This window comes from Coccinella septempunctata, chromosome 5 (genome assembly GCF_907165205.1).
Source record: "Coccinella septempunctata chromosome 5, icCocSept1.1, whole genome shotgun sequence".
Lineage (NCBI taxonomy): Eukaryota > Metazoa > Arthropoda > Insecta > Coleoptera > Coccinellidae > Coccinella > Coccinella septempunctata.
The window spans coordinates 16,555,643-16,574,672 of NC_058193.1; the positions used below are offsets into that span (position 1 = coordinate 16,555,643).

The 19,030-nt window shown below is 37.6% G+C and overlaps 1 protein-coding gene across 3 annotated transcripts; it reads right to left on the reverse strand.

The window, feature by feature from the left end:
* Positions 1–9,819: 9,819 nt before the first annotated feature.
* On the reverse strand, positions 9,820–15,842 carry LOC123314271 (mitochondrial import receptor subunit TOM22 homolog). 3 transcript variants are annotated; one of them, XM_044899438.1, is made up of 4 exons: positions 15,824–15,842; positions 14,567–14,667; positions 14,273–14,509; positions 9,820–10,041 (listed from the first exon to the last, which is right to left on the reverse strand). In XM_044899438.1, the coding sequence occupies exons 1-4, from the start codon at positions 15,825–15,827 to the stop codon at positions 9,973–9,975; spliced, it is 411 nt and encodes a 136-aa protein (XP_044755373.1). In that variant the 5' UTR covers positions 15,828–15,842; the 3' UTR covers positions 9,820–9,972. The 3 variants fall into 3 exon arrangements, with proteins under 3 accessions (XP_044755373.1, XP_044755375.1, XP_044755374.1); XM_044899440.1 differs by lacking the exon at positions 15,824–15,842 and adding an exon at positions 14,916–15,030; XM_044899439.1 differs by lacking the exon at positions 15,824–15,842 and having other exon boundaries at positions 14,567–14,827.
* Between the last annotated feature and the right edge of the window lie 3,188 nt (positions 15,843–19,030).

A 19,030-nucleotide genomic window follows, 5' to 3' on the forward strand; every position in this document is an offset into this window, starting at 1 on the left:
TGGCAGTGAATGACTGGTCCAGATGCTTAGACGATGGCATTCCGATTGATGTTGTTTATTTGGATTTTGCCAAGGCGTTTGACAGAGTTCCCACCGTCGGCTAATTCATAAGCTGGAGCATATGGGAATTCGAGGAGGATTGCTCTCATGGATCAAGTCCTTTCTCAGTGATAGAACTTTTAGAGTTAGGGTTGGTGGTGTTTTCTCTACAAGTGATAGGAAGGTTACAAGTGGTGTTCCCCAGGGATCGGTTCTTGGTCCGATTCTTTTCCTGCTGTACATAGCGGACCTCCCACAATCATTGATCTCAAAGTGTCTCCTGTTCGCCGACGATGCCAAATTATACAGTGTCCCATCCCTTACCTATAACCAGCTGCAGTCCGACCTGGATAGTATTGCTCTCTGGGTTGAAAAATGGTTGCTACCTCTCAACATCAGCAAGTGCTGTGTTCTGCACCTCGGCAGAAACAATCCCAGGCTTCCTTATACGCTGGCTGGAGAGTCTCTTACTGTGGTCCGGAGCCATCTTGATCTTGGGGTGATCGTCAATTCCGATCTTGACTGGTCGGAGCATATAACTGAGGCTTGTAGTAGAGCCAAGAAGGCCGCCTTCCTCATTTAACGGTCTTTCAGGGGTTGTAGTATACAGACTGCCAAATTGCTGTACACAACCTACGTGAGGCCTATTCTAGAGTACGCTGGGCCAGTTTGGTGGGTAGCTCTCAAATCTGACTTACAGCTTCTTGAGTCTATCCAGAGATGGTGCACAAGAATCCCGTTTTCCTGGTTCTCTCGACCAAGCTACGAGGCAAGAATGAGATTGTTTGACCTGACAAGATTCGAGGACCGGCGTGCCAGGGGTGACATGATAGTGGCTTTTAGGGCTACGCATGGATTCTTTGGTGTAGACCTTGAACATTTATTCCCTTTAAATACGAACCATCTTCGCGGACATAGTTTCAAACTTGCCAAGGAATCGTTTAAAACCACCTGCCGGATGAACTTCCTACCTAATAGAATTTTCGACGTTTGGAATCGTCTCCCGAATGAAGTGGTGAATGCTGATACAGTCAACAGGTTCAAGAACATGTACGACCGATGGCGAAATGCTTAAATTCATCTACTTTCTAGCATACATTGTATATATTAGTTCTGTATTGAGTGCATAGGTTTAACCTCCACTCTTATTGTAGTGTAATAATAATAATAATAATAATAATAATCTATTGGAGGTTCAGCACTTGCATCTTCCTGATGATGTGGCATATCCTTCCACTTTTCAACTAACTTTCTGTGAAAATGCAAATTGCCTTCCCTCCTCTCAGAAGTATCATACAGCGTACTTTCGTACTATTCTCTCGATTCACAAATTCGTTCTTATGCTTCAGACTACCAGTAGCTTCCTCATATCTCACTTTTAAGAATCGTCTATTTCAGACTACAATTGCTCCACTATAGAGTTTAACTCTATACCCCCTCAAACCTACTTTTCCCAGATCATCTTTTTCCCATATTCTTGTTCTGAGATTCTGCACAAATAGATTTTTCCCAGCCTTTAATTCTCGCAGATCTCTAACACCTTTTCGATTATAATAGGTACCTTTCTTGACTTACTTGATTCTCATTCAATATTAACTAATTTTCTATTATTCCTACTGTTTACAAATTTTCTAGGTTAGTCTCGCAGATTCCGATTCATTAAACAGTTTCAATAGCTTCGAAAAAACGTCTGTAGTCATTGTTAACGGCGTAAGCTTGTATTTCACTAGCTTTTTCTTCCCACCAGCTATCCTTGATTTTTCTTATTTCTTGACGCACCTCGCGTTTTATGTTTATAAGACTTGTTTGGGCTGCTACATTGCCAGGCTTGTTAATTGCTGTTTTCATCGCTTTGCGTTTTGCCTCCAAAAGGGGTGCGATATGAGTTTCGCTATCGGCGAAACAGTCTGGGGATTTTCGGGTGCGTTCTGTGCCCAGTATTTCTTTCGCTGTATTTGTAAGAGATGATTTGAAGCGGAGCCAATGACTCTCAATGTCGTCGTTATAATCCGGTGGTATTAGGCTATCTTTCGTAGAAGGGTTTTGTAGTTTGGAGATTTGAAGGCGCTCTCTTAGTAACTCTGGCTTGCGTTGGTATTTTGGGAAAATTGAGATCTTCATTCTCGGGATTACCAGCCTATGATCAATCCAGCACTCCAGATCTGCTCTGGGTTTAGTGACCAACACCTCTTTGAGATCTTTTCTTTTCACTATTACATAGTTGAGAGTATATGCCAATGCCCTGAGCGCAGGTGGCGGCAGGTCCCCCTTGAATTGGGTCTCGTCATAAAATAGGTGTTAGGTGTTAGTTATACACAGGTTGTGTTCTGCACAAAGAGCCAGCAGACGTTCTCCGTTCGAATTGATGCTGTCTGTGCCATGTTTCCCTATTATTCCTGGCCACAGTTCCAAGTTTTGACATCTACCCACTCTGGCATAGAAGTCTCCAAGGAGAATAATTCGTTCTCGTTTTGGGATTTTACTTAATGTAGCAACGAGTGTTTCGTAGAAAGTGTCCTTCAAGTTGTCAGAGGAGTTCAAAGTGGGAGCGTATACTGCAATGATGTTCACAAACGTGTTATTTGCTGCAGGAAAGCGTAGGGTCACTAAATGTTTTGAGGTGCCAACTGGATATTCGGTTTGTTTGGCGGCCAGGTCGTTTCTAATGGCGAAGCCTACTCCATGTTGTCGGATTTCGCCTTCCGCCAAGCCCTTCCAGAAAAAAGTATACGCTTGTTCTACCACGCTACCTTCGTCCGAAAAGCGTGTCTCGCTTACTATTGCTACTATTGCAATGGATGTTCGTTGCAGTTCCTTATTGATTAGGGCTCCTTATCTCACTAAGAAAATACACAAATAATTTCAATATATTCAGTAATAGGTAGTGGCTGAGAGGACTGGGCAAATAAAATCCTTCATGAGATGCCAACGTTTCGACTTTTATTTCGGGTCTTTATGAAAGCTAAAAATAGAATTTACAATTTTAAAACATAAGGCGTAACACAATCCCAATGATTCGAATCATTGGCAGCAACCTTGAAGAGTTAAGGATGACACACCTAGGAAATACAACACCCACAATTTCTATAGTGAAAGGAACACCTCTCTGTCGACTTGTGGGTCACTAGGCCTCAGTTCTTCAGTTCAGCCTAGTGGGGCACCGCACGTAGAGGATATATAAATAAAAAATAGAATAGATTCCAGGATTGAGCACTGCGGAGCACCGAAGGGGGTTCTCAACGGGTCATAGGAGGGTTCTCAAGGTAAAGATATTGCTATAGATATTGAGCGAATGAATTGCAAATAAAATAATAAGCCATCGTATTCTGTGATCCAAAATAATAATTTTTTCTGAAAAATGTTTCTCGATGGTTGTATAGCTCTTCCATGCTACGAACTTAAGATATTAATTGGTCGCAAAGAGTTTGCGACTAATATTTCGGATGATAATTATTGGGAGTTAGAATTAATTCAGATGCATACCACCCGCCGATACGAATTCGACAGGAGTTTATTTTCTTTATTGGGAATATTGGGCAACTGAACAGGTGAAAATGCAGTTACTCACCCCAACGGCCTTAGGAAGAAACCTGGCGATCCTTCACTGGTCTGGTAGCAGAAAGGGGGTTCCAAAGGAAAGGAAAACCTTCGGAACCTTCCTTCCGTACTTCGTGCTTAATACCTCGGTGATAGAATACACAATTCTCTTCACTCAAAGTTGCTCAATATCAATTTGGTTTAACCAATATATGATTTCAACAGAGAAGACTAACGGCGATATATGAGAGGATTAATCGGTTTCTTAAAAATTTTCCGGAGCGTTCGGCGACGATATTAATATTGTTGTGATGATTGACATCACATGAAGAGTTTCGTTTTCTGCCCGTATAGCGTCGGGTGCGACTGGGTCAACAAATTTCTTCCCAGGAATAAACATTCATTTAAGTCACTTGTACTATCTCTCAAGTTTTCAGCACGTTCATTTTATTCAAATGTCCAACCAAATTTACTGTTCTTTCAGCTCCCAAGTTAATAGCTTAATAAATAAATAAACTTAATAATATGTTAATAAGCTACTTACTTTTCAAAGATTGGTATAAGTGACAGAATACTCCGAAAAATAAAGGGCCTCCGAAAATTATTCTGGGTATTATAAACTTCAGGAACAATTTGAAATCGAAGGAATTTCCATTCGTTGGGAATGAGCTTATTTTTTGAAATTTATTTATCAATGTTTGGCATACACAAACTTCCTTCTCATTAAACTTCATCTTCTTTAGGTTCGGCTTAATGTGGTTCGAGAATGAGAATCATCCAATTTCTGTTCAAGAAATGATAAATTGATGGGCGTTCTAATAATCTCCAATTTAGGGTAATCAATGTCAAGTCGAGAATATCATGAGTAATTATTCTCATACTTTAAATGAGATCAATTATCATTCATATTAAAAATACTAGAAATTGTTAGCTAACTGAACATGATATTAAAACTTTAAAAACACATATTAATTGGATATAGATGGAAATATTGTTTAAAAACAAACCAAAACATACTCGTCAATCGGTAATAATCGAATCTTCGAATAAGAAACTTTTCAAATATTTGTCGTTACATATCAGAAAACTTAGGAAAAGCCGTTATACTTGATCTGGTGAGTTGAGGTTGAACTACACAGGGTGCCCCACGGTCCCGTGCGATTGGTCATCACCTTGTCGTGGTGCAGGGGCTTAAATGATTGCGAGGAATCTCAAGACTTGTTTTGAGGGGAGCAATGAAAACCAAGAATGACCAAAAACAACAGGGAGTAACTTTTTGGCTCTCAGAGTTCATGAATTTATGGACTCGAGGCAGACCCAAAGAGTAATGTTAGTACCTCACTGTTTTATTCCTATTTCTTATGCGTTCCCCACTACGAAGATTTCTACGTTACGGGAAACAACGAAAACGACAGTGAAGAAACAAAGAAGAGGAACTCAAGCCAAAGGAAGAAACAGGAAAAACCAACTGGAAGCAACTATGACTCTCTTGGACCCTCGAATCTACAGACCCAAAATATATTGTTAGTGCTTTGCAACAAATCGAAATTTGGTGAGGAGTAACTATAGCTTACTTTGCCCCTGACTCCGGGTAGACCCAAGGAGCAATCTTAGTGCTTCACACCGCAATAACCCGAACACATATTCCTTCTAGGCTAGGCCTGCACTGCGCCGGAGGCAGAACTAGCAAGAAAAGGCTTTGGGTGATTAGCAGGAGAAAGTGGCGTGTTTAACTATGGCTACCATAGCTCCCCTAGTCAACAGACAAGGGGTAGACCTAAGAAGCAATGTTAGTACCACATGCAAGAAGTAGGTAACTATGACTTAATTGACCCCTCGAGTCCCTGGACTTGGGGTAGACCCAAAGGGTAATGTAAGTGCTTCTAATTAAGAAAAACTACGACTTGCCTACCCCCCGCCGGGAATCCGAGCGTGGACTCAAGGAGTACGTCTCACTTTCCCCTCGGAACCATGGGCTTAACATAGATCCAAGGGGCACACCCAAACAGCACATGACGTCCATTTTATATTCAAATGAAGTACAAACGTCTACGGACCTTATATGGAAGTCCAATGGATGTACATTTCTTGATATTTTCTGTACGTTCAAAAATGGACGTTTCATGGATGTCAATTGTAATTTAAATAAGGGATGTTGGACAAACATCCATATACGTCCCTTATTGGACATCCTATGGATATACAAATCTGGATCTAAATTGTACTATCAGAATTTGTACGTTAGTATACGTTGTAACAGGGTTTCCTCGGAGAAAACTTATCTCGAGCGCCAGCTATTCTTTTCACTAGGAAGAATAGCAAACCTACCAGAGTAGCTGCTAGTCGGAGACAGAGTTCGCTGTTATCTAGGGTGGTAGCAATAACGAAGTAGTCAAAATCAAATTATGTAAAAGTTTATTCACACCTTCGGAAACTGATTATATGTACAACGGAAATATGTGTAGGTATGAAATATGAGCGAATCTATCAGCAAACATACATTCGGGAAATTCTATCCGGTCACGAGCACTTTATAAAGCTTATACCGTGTGCAGTGGAAAATCAAAGGTTGTTCATTAAAATGCGCCAACCAGAACTGACGAAATGAATAATGAGGATGACCTCGCGAAGTGAAATGACTTGCTATACGGTATCGGGATGTAATTGTATTTCTCCAGAAATGAAACACAACCAGGGACGAGACTTTTATTCGCTACCCCAAGGGCTATAACGCTCCATGACTGATAGCGAAGAAAAGGTCTATTTTTAGCGCAACTACGGGATTTCACTGACGACGAGCGGTATCTCTCATTCTCTACCCCAAGGGCTATAACGCGCCATGACTGATAGAAAAGAAGAGATTTTGGATTCAACACTTATGACGCGGAACGCGGACAGGGGGGTTGACGGGACTTTCCCTTCAGTACCCCAAGGGCTTACGCGCCATGACTGATAGCGAAGGGAAAAGTCAGACTCGCGAAACAGGGTAAAGAACGATAAAATATAACAGAAAGCGATACAGTACAGCAGTGTCAAGACAAATAAGTAACCGTTATAGGTTTAACAAAGAAACTGAACGGTAAAGACGGGAACCTACCTCCTTTGTTTCAGGCACTCGCGAAAATCAAAGGAAAAAAACTAAAAATCAATTCTTAATATCACTGATGCTAGCAACACAAAATTATTCTTAAACGCAGAAAGTACGGAGCATAAACTAACTGAAGTAAATGAGCAGTAAAAAGCGACTGAAGTAACAGAATCAAAAGTCAAAAGTAGAAGTCACCAAGTGAAAGACTGAAGTAAAAGAGAGCGTCGCGGGGGGAAAAACTGCTCTCATAGGCAAATGACACGTTAAAAATCTGAAAATTCCAGAATGCGACAAGAATGAAAAACGTCGTCAGCTCCGGTTTATTATCGCATATCAACATCAGAAAAACGTCGAAATCTTCAACGGCATGCAAGAAAAACAACGTTAAACACAGATAAACGGTTTTTTACATTTACTCTGCCTATCGGAATGAACGTACTGAATATTTGAGAATTAAATATTTTCAAAGGCGGAAATATGAAAACGAAAGGAATGCACTAAAATGAACTCCAATTTTCCTCAGAAAACCGGGATTCATTACAACGTCCATTCAACGCACATTTTTGGATCAACGTGAGTTATCCATGAATGTACATCTTTTGGATGTTCGGATCTGGATATAAATATGTACTTCCAGAAATTGTACTTTTCTGTACGACAACTGGATTTATCATTTTCTAGTATCTATAATTATTCATTTCTCAACATTCGTAGGATGTACATTTCTGGACATTACTGTACGTTCAAAAATGGACGTTTTATGGATGTCCATAGTATGGTGATGTATTGATATGATATATGACAACGGCACAATTTCAATTAAATAAATTTGCAGAAACGGCCATAAACTGCAAAAAAGGGGATAGGAGGGAAACAGAAGACTCCATTTCTAAATGGCTTAGAAGAGCCAACGAGAGGAAGACCTGATGAGTGATTCCTACTATGCTAGTGTATATATATATATATTTCTGCGTTTTTGTTATTTGAGTTTTTTGTAGTTCAGTTTTTTTGTTTTGGGGCGGTAGTCCAATGTTTAAATTAAGCACATTTGTTATTTATTGTATTTTAATTTTAAAGATTTAGAACTTACCCATGCATATCATTTTTCAATAATCTCAATTTCCTTATATGTATCAATAAAAATATGTGTTGATAGGTGGGATTTTAAAATACCTTTTTCGGTATATTCAATAGAGTCGGTATATCAAACTTATAAAATGCTAACCCCAAAAATAAAGCATATGCCCATCCACTGTACATCCATTGTACGTTCTTTGGCCGTATAAAATGGGCATTTGAGACGTCCAAAGAACGTCCACTCATGTACAATGAATGGTCCAGAAAATGTCCGAACCTCACTGGATTTAACATTATATGGACATACATACAGGATGTACATTGGACGTACCTGTATGTTCGTCCATTGTACATCCTATATGTACGTCCACTGGACATCCCATATGTACGTCCACTGGACGTCCTGTATGTACGTCCCTTGTAAATCCTGCATGTACATATAATGTACATTCTGAATGTAGGCCCAATGTACATCCTGTATGTTTGTCCAATGTACATCCTATATGTACGTCCACTGGACATCCTTTATGTACGTCCAACGGACATACTGTATGTACGTCCATTGTATATCCTGTATGGACGTCCAATGTACATCCTGCATGTACGTCCATAGGATGTTAAATCGAGTGAGGTTCGGACATTATCTGGACCTATCATTGTACATGACTGGAAGTACAATGGATGTCCGTCATCGCCATGTCCATTTTGTACATCCAATGGACAATCAATGGATATACATACTGTATGTACGTCCCTTGTATATCCTGTATGTACGTCCAATGGTCATTCTGAATGTACGTTCTATTTACATCCTGTATGTACGTCCAATGTACATCCTATATGTACGTCCAATGGACATCCTTTATGAACGTCCAAAGGACATCCTGTATGTATGTCCATTGTATATCATGTTTGGACGTCCAATGTACATCGTGTATGTACGTCCACAGGATGTTAAATCGAGTGAGGTTCGGACATTATCTGGACCTATCATTGTACATAACTAGACGTACAATGGATGTCCGTCATGTCCATTTTGTACGTCCAATGGATATTCAATGGATACATGTGCTGTATGGGTAGTAATCAGGGTAAGTACTTTGGGTTGTCTACGTAATGTGTAGTCCTACCACAACCAGACGATCACGATTTTTGGCCGTAGAGTAAATAGGTGTCTTTAAAGTGCTGTCATTCGTATAAGTATCTTTGAAGTAAACTGAATTCTACAAGCATCACTGACCAGCGCAAGGTAATTCAAGGTCAGGACAGTACACTGGCTGATTTATTGACATGCTCCCTGACAACACCCGCCAGGTTTCCCACGACAATACCTCGACCCCCAAATAGCTGAAATCTGAAACTTGCTCTATTATGTTGTCATCTGCTACCAGCTTGCATCGTCGTGGCTGCCTCGATATTACCATACTTTTAGTTTTTGTAATGGAGATCTTTATGTTGAGTTCTTCGGCTTCGCTTTTGAACGCCTTCGGTAGCCATTGTAAGCACTCTTCTCGAGCAGATGCGCATCTTCTGGAATCGCTTCAATGGTGGGCGACTCGCTTTCCCTACGGGATCGTTCGGTCCTTCGTACGAAGAGAGGTTACAGGTTAGCAGTTTGCCTTGCTTCGGAGAGAGGAGAGCTCAGGCGGATATGGTCTACACATTCCATGCCCTCCATGGACGTTTTGGCAACGATATTCGCGATCTCTTCATACTCAACAACAATAATTTGCGAGGCCATTCACTGAATTTGAAAAGAGAAGATTTCAAGACATCTCATATGCAACATTTTATGACCAATAGAGTTTTCCATCTTCGGAATAAGCTGTCTGAGGGACTTGTCAATGCGGCTTTGGTCAACTTTTTCAAGAGTAGATACGACGGTTGGCGTCTGCGGCGATGAATGACTTTTTTTCTCTCATACTGTAATGCAGTAGCCGTTTCATTGTTTTTATATTTTAGATTTCATTATTTTGTTGACGGTTACTATGTAGATTTCGTTTGAATTTTATTTTGGATTTGAGTTCATAGGTGTTGAACCTCTACTTTTGTAAATTGTACAATAATAATAATAATAATAGGTTTTTGTCTAATTTATTCTACTTAAACTTTACAATAGTAAATGTAAATTTAACAATGTACATGTGACGCATGACTGCAATAAACACAATAACAACAAATTTACAATCAAGAATTCATATCTCAGTACAAAAAGTAAGTCAATTCCCTATTTATCGTGGCATTGATGGCATCATTGGTGCCATTCCACCAGCCACAGCTGTGTTAGGTCCTAACAGCATCTGAAAAACAAACATTACCATAAGGTCAAATTTAACACAGTCGCTATAATTTAAGATATATACAGAGTGGGTCATTGAAAACGAAAAAGCTTCGGCAGAACGGAATTATATAAAAACTCGATTTTTTTATTCCGGGGGGGCAACTTCTAAGATCAAATTCGAAAACTTATCGCTTCATCCCTTAAACCCACCCGCAACCGAGAACTCGGAGTACTGTGTACTCCATCGATATAAATTCCGTAACCGAATGTGGTCTAGCGAGCGAACCCCGTCAACTAGCCTGCGGTAGCATGATTACTTCAGGAAGTAGTTGGGGAGCCATGAATGGGTATAGGAGTCTGCAAAGAAAGCAGTCTTTTACGACTGAGATATTCGGGATGAGAATGTTACAGAACATCTAATTACTCGAAAACGACGCATTATACGAGAATATATGAAGAATACTTTTATTTTGCAAAACGTTCAACTTAATGTCAATAGTTGGGTTTTTTGAATATTCAGTATTTTTATGGTACGTAATGGTCATAATGAGAAAACTGGAAAACGTGGGTGTTATCTAGTGTTCGAAAAAGATTCATCAAATAAATGAAAAACTATATTCCGAAATTCATTTCATTCGGTAAAACCGTTTTCGAGATAAAACTGGAAATATTTTTTTTCTATGGTTTTTCAACAGCCCGTATCTTTTTTACCGAACCGAATCGGGAAAAATGGTATAGGAAACAAGTGTTTCACTTGACCTTAATAATCTACTATTAAAATTTTTATATGACTCCAAGACTCACCCTGTATACAATTCTATTTAGCTAATCCATAAACTTGCACTCTGTTTATTAAAAGGAAGAGATGTAGTGTATTGACTGCTTTGAGTCACTAATAACTGGAAATGATTTATTTATACCCGGCAATCTCACTGGCCAAATTTATTCAGATCTTTTAGGGAACTCTATTTATCCACCCCTCGTGCAAATATTGGAGAATGCAGAGAACCACCATCATTTTCCAAACAAGATGGCGCACCACCTCATTTCGTTCAACCGGTGCGTCAGTTCTTAAGCCAGTTTGAAACAGCCGAGAATTCTAAAGAGAAATTATCCGTGAATTCATGCGCCGTGAATTCTCTGCAGTTGCAATCGTATTTTCGGTAGAATTCACTGTTCAGTTGCATACAAAATAATCTCTACAGTTTTCTTGTCAAATTTTGTAAAGAAGAAGATTTATGCTACCCAGCCTGAATCACTGGATGATTTACGAACTCGGATCATTAATGAATGCCGTCAAATTACACCAGAAATCTTGAATGATGTACGTGAACGTTTTCAGCAAAACTTACATTACTGCAAGCATGGAAGTGAATGGTCCCCATTTTCAGCATTTGATAAACAAAAAACAAAAGTTAGAACTCTACCACTATTTTACCTGTCATTTCGATATAGATTAAAATTCTGATGCGGAATTTTGGGATCAGATAGTACTCGATAAGATCTTCAAAATGAGGTACCGCAACACCCCTCATCCCTATTCAAAATCAAGGGGTTGTGCCCACCCTCGTTACGGGGATGCAATAAGCGGAAAAGTCGTTGCCACTAGAATCAAAAGTCGTCCGGGGGGATTTCGCACATTTTAATTTTAAAGCCGGTAAATCAAGGTGTTGAATTTCGTTGGACCACACTGTATAAGAAAGTCAGAGCATCCTCTGGTAGCACCAGAATTGGCATGATTATATTCTTTTTATTGATGTTACCGATGATGACATCGTTCGTGCTTCGACACCATGCAGGCACAGCAAAATGGAGAAAACTTACGGCCAGTTTCATAATCAAATATAAAGTTCCTTTAATTTTTAAGCTTCCTTTAACCCTTCTAGAAATGACACTAACGTCCGGTTTCATAATCAAATTTAAAGTCACTTTAAGCTTAAAGTTTCCTTTAGTGTCATTTTTACGGCCGGTTTCATAATCAAACCTAAAGCCGCTTTAACTTTAAAGCTTCCTTTAACCCTACTAAAAATGACATTAAAGGAAGCTTTAAGCTTAAAGTGACTTTAAATTTGATTATGAAACTGGACGTTCGTAGGGTTAAAGGAAGCTTAAAAATTAAAGCGACTATGAAACCGGCCGTAAAGAAAGCTTTGAGCTTAAAGGGACTTTAAATTTGATTGGGAAAGTGAACGTTAGCATTTGATTATTCAAGCTCTGAATGAAATACCCAGTTGTCAGTTGCAAAATATTGTTTGCATTTTGTATAATACATAATACAGCCTTTTATACGCGTGTTATTAGCTCTAGCAAGTACAACCAAATTTGATACCCCCGTAAAGCTAGCAGAACAACCTAGGAATTTTGGATTTTTTTCTGCACACATCATAATTTTGGGATCTCACTTGAACCTACAGAGGGTTTTTCTTGTGTTCATTTAAAAAAAAATGGATAAAAAATTGGAACCAAACCGCTAGTAGAAGTTTTATCAACAATTCCATTATAACATATTTTCAGACTAATTGATTACCCTGCTGCGATAGTGAAAAAAATTTGGTTCATTTATTGAAGAAATCGTAGATTCTGTCTTCCCAACAATTAGCTAGCTGAAACAAACTGATAATCGATTGTTGATGCAGATTCTGATAACACCATAACTTCAAAGTAATTTCAGGCTAACTTCTTATGCCAATTGAATTTTTTGCTATCCATTTGTTGAAGGAATTGCGGGATCTATGAAATGGGAATATTCGCAATCCATTATTTGTACTCTAGAAATCAATTTATTTGTTAAAAATTATCACTTTCCCAAACAAAACAGAAATTATGTGGATTTCACTTGATAACAAATTCGAAAAGAATCGCTTTCATTAGTTCGAGATTTGGAAAAAGAATTTCAATAGAAGATTAGATTTTTCATTATCTGCCGCTGAATGCATGAAGGATTTACTTTCTTAGCTTCAATTGAGACATTTCTCAAAGGAGAATAAATTAGCCTAAAATTATCCAGAAAGAATGAAGTAATATTAAATAAATGCATGATTGATTAGTGATCTATCTTAACAGTGAAGCTAGTAGAACCGATAAAAAAAAGTTTATATGAAAAATCCACAGTAGGTCCCAATAAGGACCTGAAATCTAACCTAACCTAAAATCATGATGTAATCAGACCTTAACATCAGGCTAGTAAATCCACGATTTCTCCAATAATTACAAAGCAAAAAATTTTTCATTAAGGTAATAAATAAATAAATAGCCAGAAAAACTTTAAAATTCCAATTACAGCAAGAAAATTTTCATTGCTATAATGAATCAAAGTCAGAAAAAAAACTTCAAATTGCAAGGTCGTTCTGCTAGCTCAACAGGGGTAAATTTCATCAAGGATTCCTAGGTGAGTTACTTTTGCTACTCTTTTAAACTCTATTTTGTTGTTCTAAATTTCGGAACCTTGCTGACAATTATTGTTTTCATCTTCTCTGTCCAAATTTAGTTTTATCCCAAATTCATCACATCTTGCCACCACTCAGACCATCAGGCACTCTAATACCTGAGGTACACTTTTCTGGAATGACCGTGTCATCTGCATATCGCAGTTCGTTAATAGGTTAGGTTAGGATAGGCCTATTTATAATAACACATGTTACATCTATCAGTTCATTCAGATCAGGAATTATGCTAGAAGTTGATGTCATTGATATCTAATAGAATGTTGAAAGAGGGCACAGCATGAAATGTCAGTCTTATATGTTTCGAAATCAATGGAATATTGGAAAAATTAAATATTACATCAAACAACTCGTCCTTTAGATAAACCCTTAACCACAGACAGTGAGTCGGACAGACTTCGCCTAATCTTGTGCATAGATCTATATTGATATTTGTTACTTTGTTACATTTTTACTTTCACGTGAAAATATATACATTTAATCGAAGCAATTTTTGAATCATTACTCAATGAATCGAACAATTATAAATGTATTATTATTTCAATGTTTGTAGAGTGTTGTGAACTGTACAGAGCAAGCACAGATACATTGTGCCTACAACTTATATGGAATTGTGCTTGCTCTGTACAGTTAACAACCATTGTAAACCACTCTACAAACAAACCAATAGATATCCGCAGTTGAGGGTTCAAATTTAAGGTTCATCAAACAATTAACACAGGACATAAGAGACCCCTTGAATTATCTTTTTATACAAGTGAAACTACTGGTTTAAGCGAGTATTGAGTAATAATTTTAAGGGGTTACCTGTTTCTGTTGACTTCTCTGCATTTCTTCCATTTGTGCCCTTTCTACTTCAAAAATGACTGGAGCAAAGAGGATGATAGAGGTGCTGAATACAATCCACATAGCTGACCTCGAAAAACCATAAAAATTCTTCACTCCAGACTGTGTTACTTCAGATATAGTCTGTGATGCATTTCGAACAGATTCAGGAAACATTTCAGTCAATCCCCACAATCGTTCACCAAGAGTTTCATCAGGCTAAGTGAAGAAACAATTATTATCTAAATATACCAATAGAAATTATTATTCATTTACCTCATCGTCGTAGTCGGACTCTATCTCCAGTTTTTTGTCAGGAGAAAAGTCTTTTGGCCCTGACTGAGATGTTTCTTGTGATTCCATTCCGCTGTCGATATCTTCAAGGGATGCCATAAGATTAGCCAATTTATTGATAAGCGTATTTATAGTTTTAGAATTCTCTAATGGAAGAGTTTCAGTTCAAGAGAGGAAAATTCAGAACATAACCCATAACAACTCCAAACTATAGGAACATGCGCCGAACATTGAATTCAATAAAGAATATTGAGTTCAATGGCGCCGAAAGGCGCATGCTTTTATATAATAGTAAAGAAGAACAGTATGATTATTGATTGATCGTACTTACGTATTTTTACTTCATACAAATTTTGTAAATAATTATTTGACAAATGATCTAACCCTTTATTTTTCCAAACAGCATTAATTTAACTTCAACTCTTTATGCTTTGAAGGGAATTATTCAGAAAAGTCTATCTCAGTATAAATTTTTTGGCCAGCAACATAAAAACAAAAAGGAGTTAATTTTTTGTAAAGGAGAGTTTTCGCATATTTGAAATTAAAAGGAGAGGAAATGACTTTGATCAAATTTAAATAGTACCTGTTTAAATTTTCTGGGAAGTTTTTTCTGGACATTAGTAGTGCGTAGCTAAGAACATAAAATCATAATACTCATTAGACATTACTCAGCGTAGCTTCAACATCAATCAAACATGAGCAGCATGAGCTTCTTATGGAGAAGAATCATATATGAGGGTTTCAAAGCGTAAGTGAACCAAGTCCATGCTGTCTAGTTTTGAGATACATGGCTCAGAAGTTGCTTATCACCAATTAATTCAAAAGTGACTTCTTTATTTATTATTATTCTCATGTAAGCATATGCTGACATTCTAACCTTTTAAAATCTAAAGAAGTCACTCCTGAATTAATTGGTGATAAACAACTTTTAAGCCATTTATCTCAAAACTAGGCTGCATGGACTTGGTTCACTTCAGCTCTGATCCCCTCATATGGAGATTGGAGAACTATCTCCGTAGTAAAAATTGATCTCCGAAAATCAGGGATTATCTAAACATCTATCATTGATTGAAAATACTTGAATCCACGCATCTTTAACCAGATGGGAAAATAGATGATAAAGGGAGAATCATTTAATTCTTCGATGGGACAGTCTTTCATCATTCATCATAATTAATCTTTTGGACATAAATCAATATGTACTAAGAGATGTCGAACTGAAAAAGTTAATAAACATACACATGACAAAATTGATGCTCAACATTCCTCCAAACCATACCAGATGTAAAGTTCGTACTTAACAAAAAATTTACGCCTTTTTACGAGTCCATTAAGACTCCTTTCTCGAGTTACAGTGATATAATGGTATCTTTCACACGTGTTCCGGGTTTCTGTTCACTTTCGCTTCGAAAAACAACCGGATTGCTCTTTCGGCGGTGCTTATCGCCGCGAGATTCGAGAACTCGATGTGCCAACCGTACGCATAAAACCCGATGAATAATTTTTCATCCGGTTGTTTTCCGGTAAAAACCATTGATGTGAAAGCAGTCTAACATGATGTTTCTCAATTTCTGATATCCCTTTTCATACTAGACTTAGATAGAATATAAAAATACTCATACATGGTATTCTAAAACTGTTCAAGTAAGTACCTATGTATACCACTACATTTGCATGTAGAATGTGGAAGAGACCGGATTGGACTCTCAAAAAGTTAACAGATCTAAACCTATTCAAGAACAGTAGAGATGATCACTGATTACAGTCAAAGTAAGTTATATTAGTGTTCTGTGAGTTAAAGATTATAGACTCTGATTATAGAGTTAGGTTAACCTAACTCTATATATAATCTTTGATTAAAGTATGTAATCTGTGGAGATGATAAAGCGGCCCGGCCAGTAACACTAGCAATATTATCGGCCCTCGTGTAGTCGAGCTTTCTCTTTGAATAAAAAAAAATTATTCAAAGAGCTCTTTACAAGCCCTAACTTCACACCTTACATGGACATTATGTGAAAAATTAATATATCTGTCCATATAATTCAGATTGTCAGATGTTCATCGATATGGACATATAAATCAATGTTTGCAGAATCAAAATTCTAGAAAAAGACAACAAGCAGGCCAGATCAGTTTCTCTCTGTCACTTTTTCTGACATTTCATGCATTTTCCTTATTCTAGATAATAAGGTACTTCTTGGGTTTTTTTTTTCAAAACGTCATAGGGACGTCAGACGGCATTTTGGACGCTTGGACGCTATCCCCTTGAGCTTCCAATACGATTTGACTTACGATTTGAGGACTAGTAAATATAATAAACCTGTTTTATGGTAGATGCGTTTATGTTATGTAATATTCACGGTTTATTAATGTCTTAATTTCTACCTTTCTTGTATCTATCTTATGAATACTTGTGAATGCCACTGAAGCGTCTCCAAGCCAAGCCAATGATTTGATTACTGAGGTAAGACCAACAGGGACAACAGCATATATACTGTAATTATTGCATTAAGGACCATTAATTATCATTCTTCCTTTTCTTCTATTATGTATTTCTATTTTCATTCTCTTCACTGGTGGAGTTGGTCAATACCTGCTATATTTGAACTTTTGTGGATTTTGCTCTTTTGAGTATCATGACTGCCTGATGCCGTTGTATCTGAGTCGAAATATGAAGGCCGGTTGATGTTGTATCTGACTCTCTGAGTTGAGATCCGAAGGCCGGATGCTGTTGTATCTGTGTCGAGATTTGAAGGCCGAATGCCTTGGTATCTGAGTCGAAACCTGAAGGCCGGATGCCGTTGTATCTGAGTCTAAACTCTCCTACAACTTGAACCCTACTCAATTCAGAACTGTTTTAAGTATGTTCTGAAAGTAATTGATGTCACCTGTTAAGAGTCCTTATCAAGGAGTTGGTAGCTGTAGATGTAACTGTTTCCACCAAGTGTGCATTTAACATGAAATATTCTCTCGCCAGCTGAACCTGTTGCCGTAGCTATTAAAAATCATACCTATTATGTTACATATTATGTTGCTGTTCTAAGGGGAGGTTTTCTCAAAGCTCTTTTGTCCTCTTCTCTACTGAGTTTCTTGTTTGGGTTCAAATGTGTTGTTTGCTTTTGAATCTCCCATCCACAGAACACCAATCCATACCTCCTATTAGTAATCAGGGTAAGTACTTTGGGTTGCCTACGTAATGTGGAGTCCTACCACATCACGATCTCAATTTTTGAGCGTAGAGTAGTTGGGATCTTTGAATTGCTGTCATTCGTAAGTATCTACGAATTAAAAATAATTCATCACTGACCAGCGCAAGGTAATTAAAGGCTAAGACAGTACAGTGTCCCATACCCATAAGAAAAAACTTGCTTATTGGTCAATTCCAATGAACTAATTATTATTATTATAAAATTAGCTCACTGAGCAATTTATATTTGATGTTCTGTGATCCAGTTCAGCACTAGTTCTCAGAAAACACCTTCGCGAATCCAATTACCGTTGAGGGCGCTGCGAAATGAAAACAAACTTTGACGTTTGTCAGTACTCTTTTCGAGATTTGTACGGCCTAACTAACAGAGTTTTTCTAGAAATCAAGATATTTATCGGAATTATCGGAAGTGAATTGATTGATTTAGTTTCGTAAAGAAAGATCAACATTCTTTGGAAATATTTCATTCGAAAAGGATGAATTGTGGAATAAAATCGAGCGATGATATTGGTGATCCACTATACCTAGACACAAAATCCTATTTTTTCACAGATTCTTTCTTGAATTAAACCCAGCTAATAATGTTGAGGCAGCATATACTGAGTTTGTGAAGTTTCTATTTAAAGTATTTCAATTCCATGTTATGATATAGGTATTCCTGATACTGAAATCTCAAAAGACATAAATATGATTCAGCTCATGGAACAAGTTCTACAGATGAGAAAAAGTATTCATTTGGAAGTATGAAAATTATGAAATTGTATTTCTGAATCATCAATTGAATTTACCAGAAAACTCTCGCAAAGAAAAATCGTTTAACCTAACTCCTGCCAGTTGAAAGTACTGGTATAAATACCTTTTCCAATATTTTTTCGGAATCAATATTTCTATTCAGAAACCCAGACAATAATCCCAATATAACTTTTCCAAATAATAATTATAATACTTTGTTGGACAACGTGAGATAAGAAAAAACATAAGGAACTAAACTTGTTTTGACTTTGCAGTACTGACAAAGTAGTTTCGTGATTCAGTCGGCAGAGGGCGTCTAGATTTTTGGATTCGCCAAAAAAATCCGATAAGTCTGAGGTGAAAACCGAACAGGCCTACTGTTTCAGATCACAGAACAGTCACAGTTTTTCTTGCAGTTCTGTGACTTTAAATTGTCCACATATTGAAGTATCAAGTTGTTTCTGTGATCTATGGGATAACAAAGAGGTTAATTTTTGGTGATAATT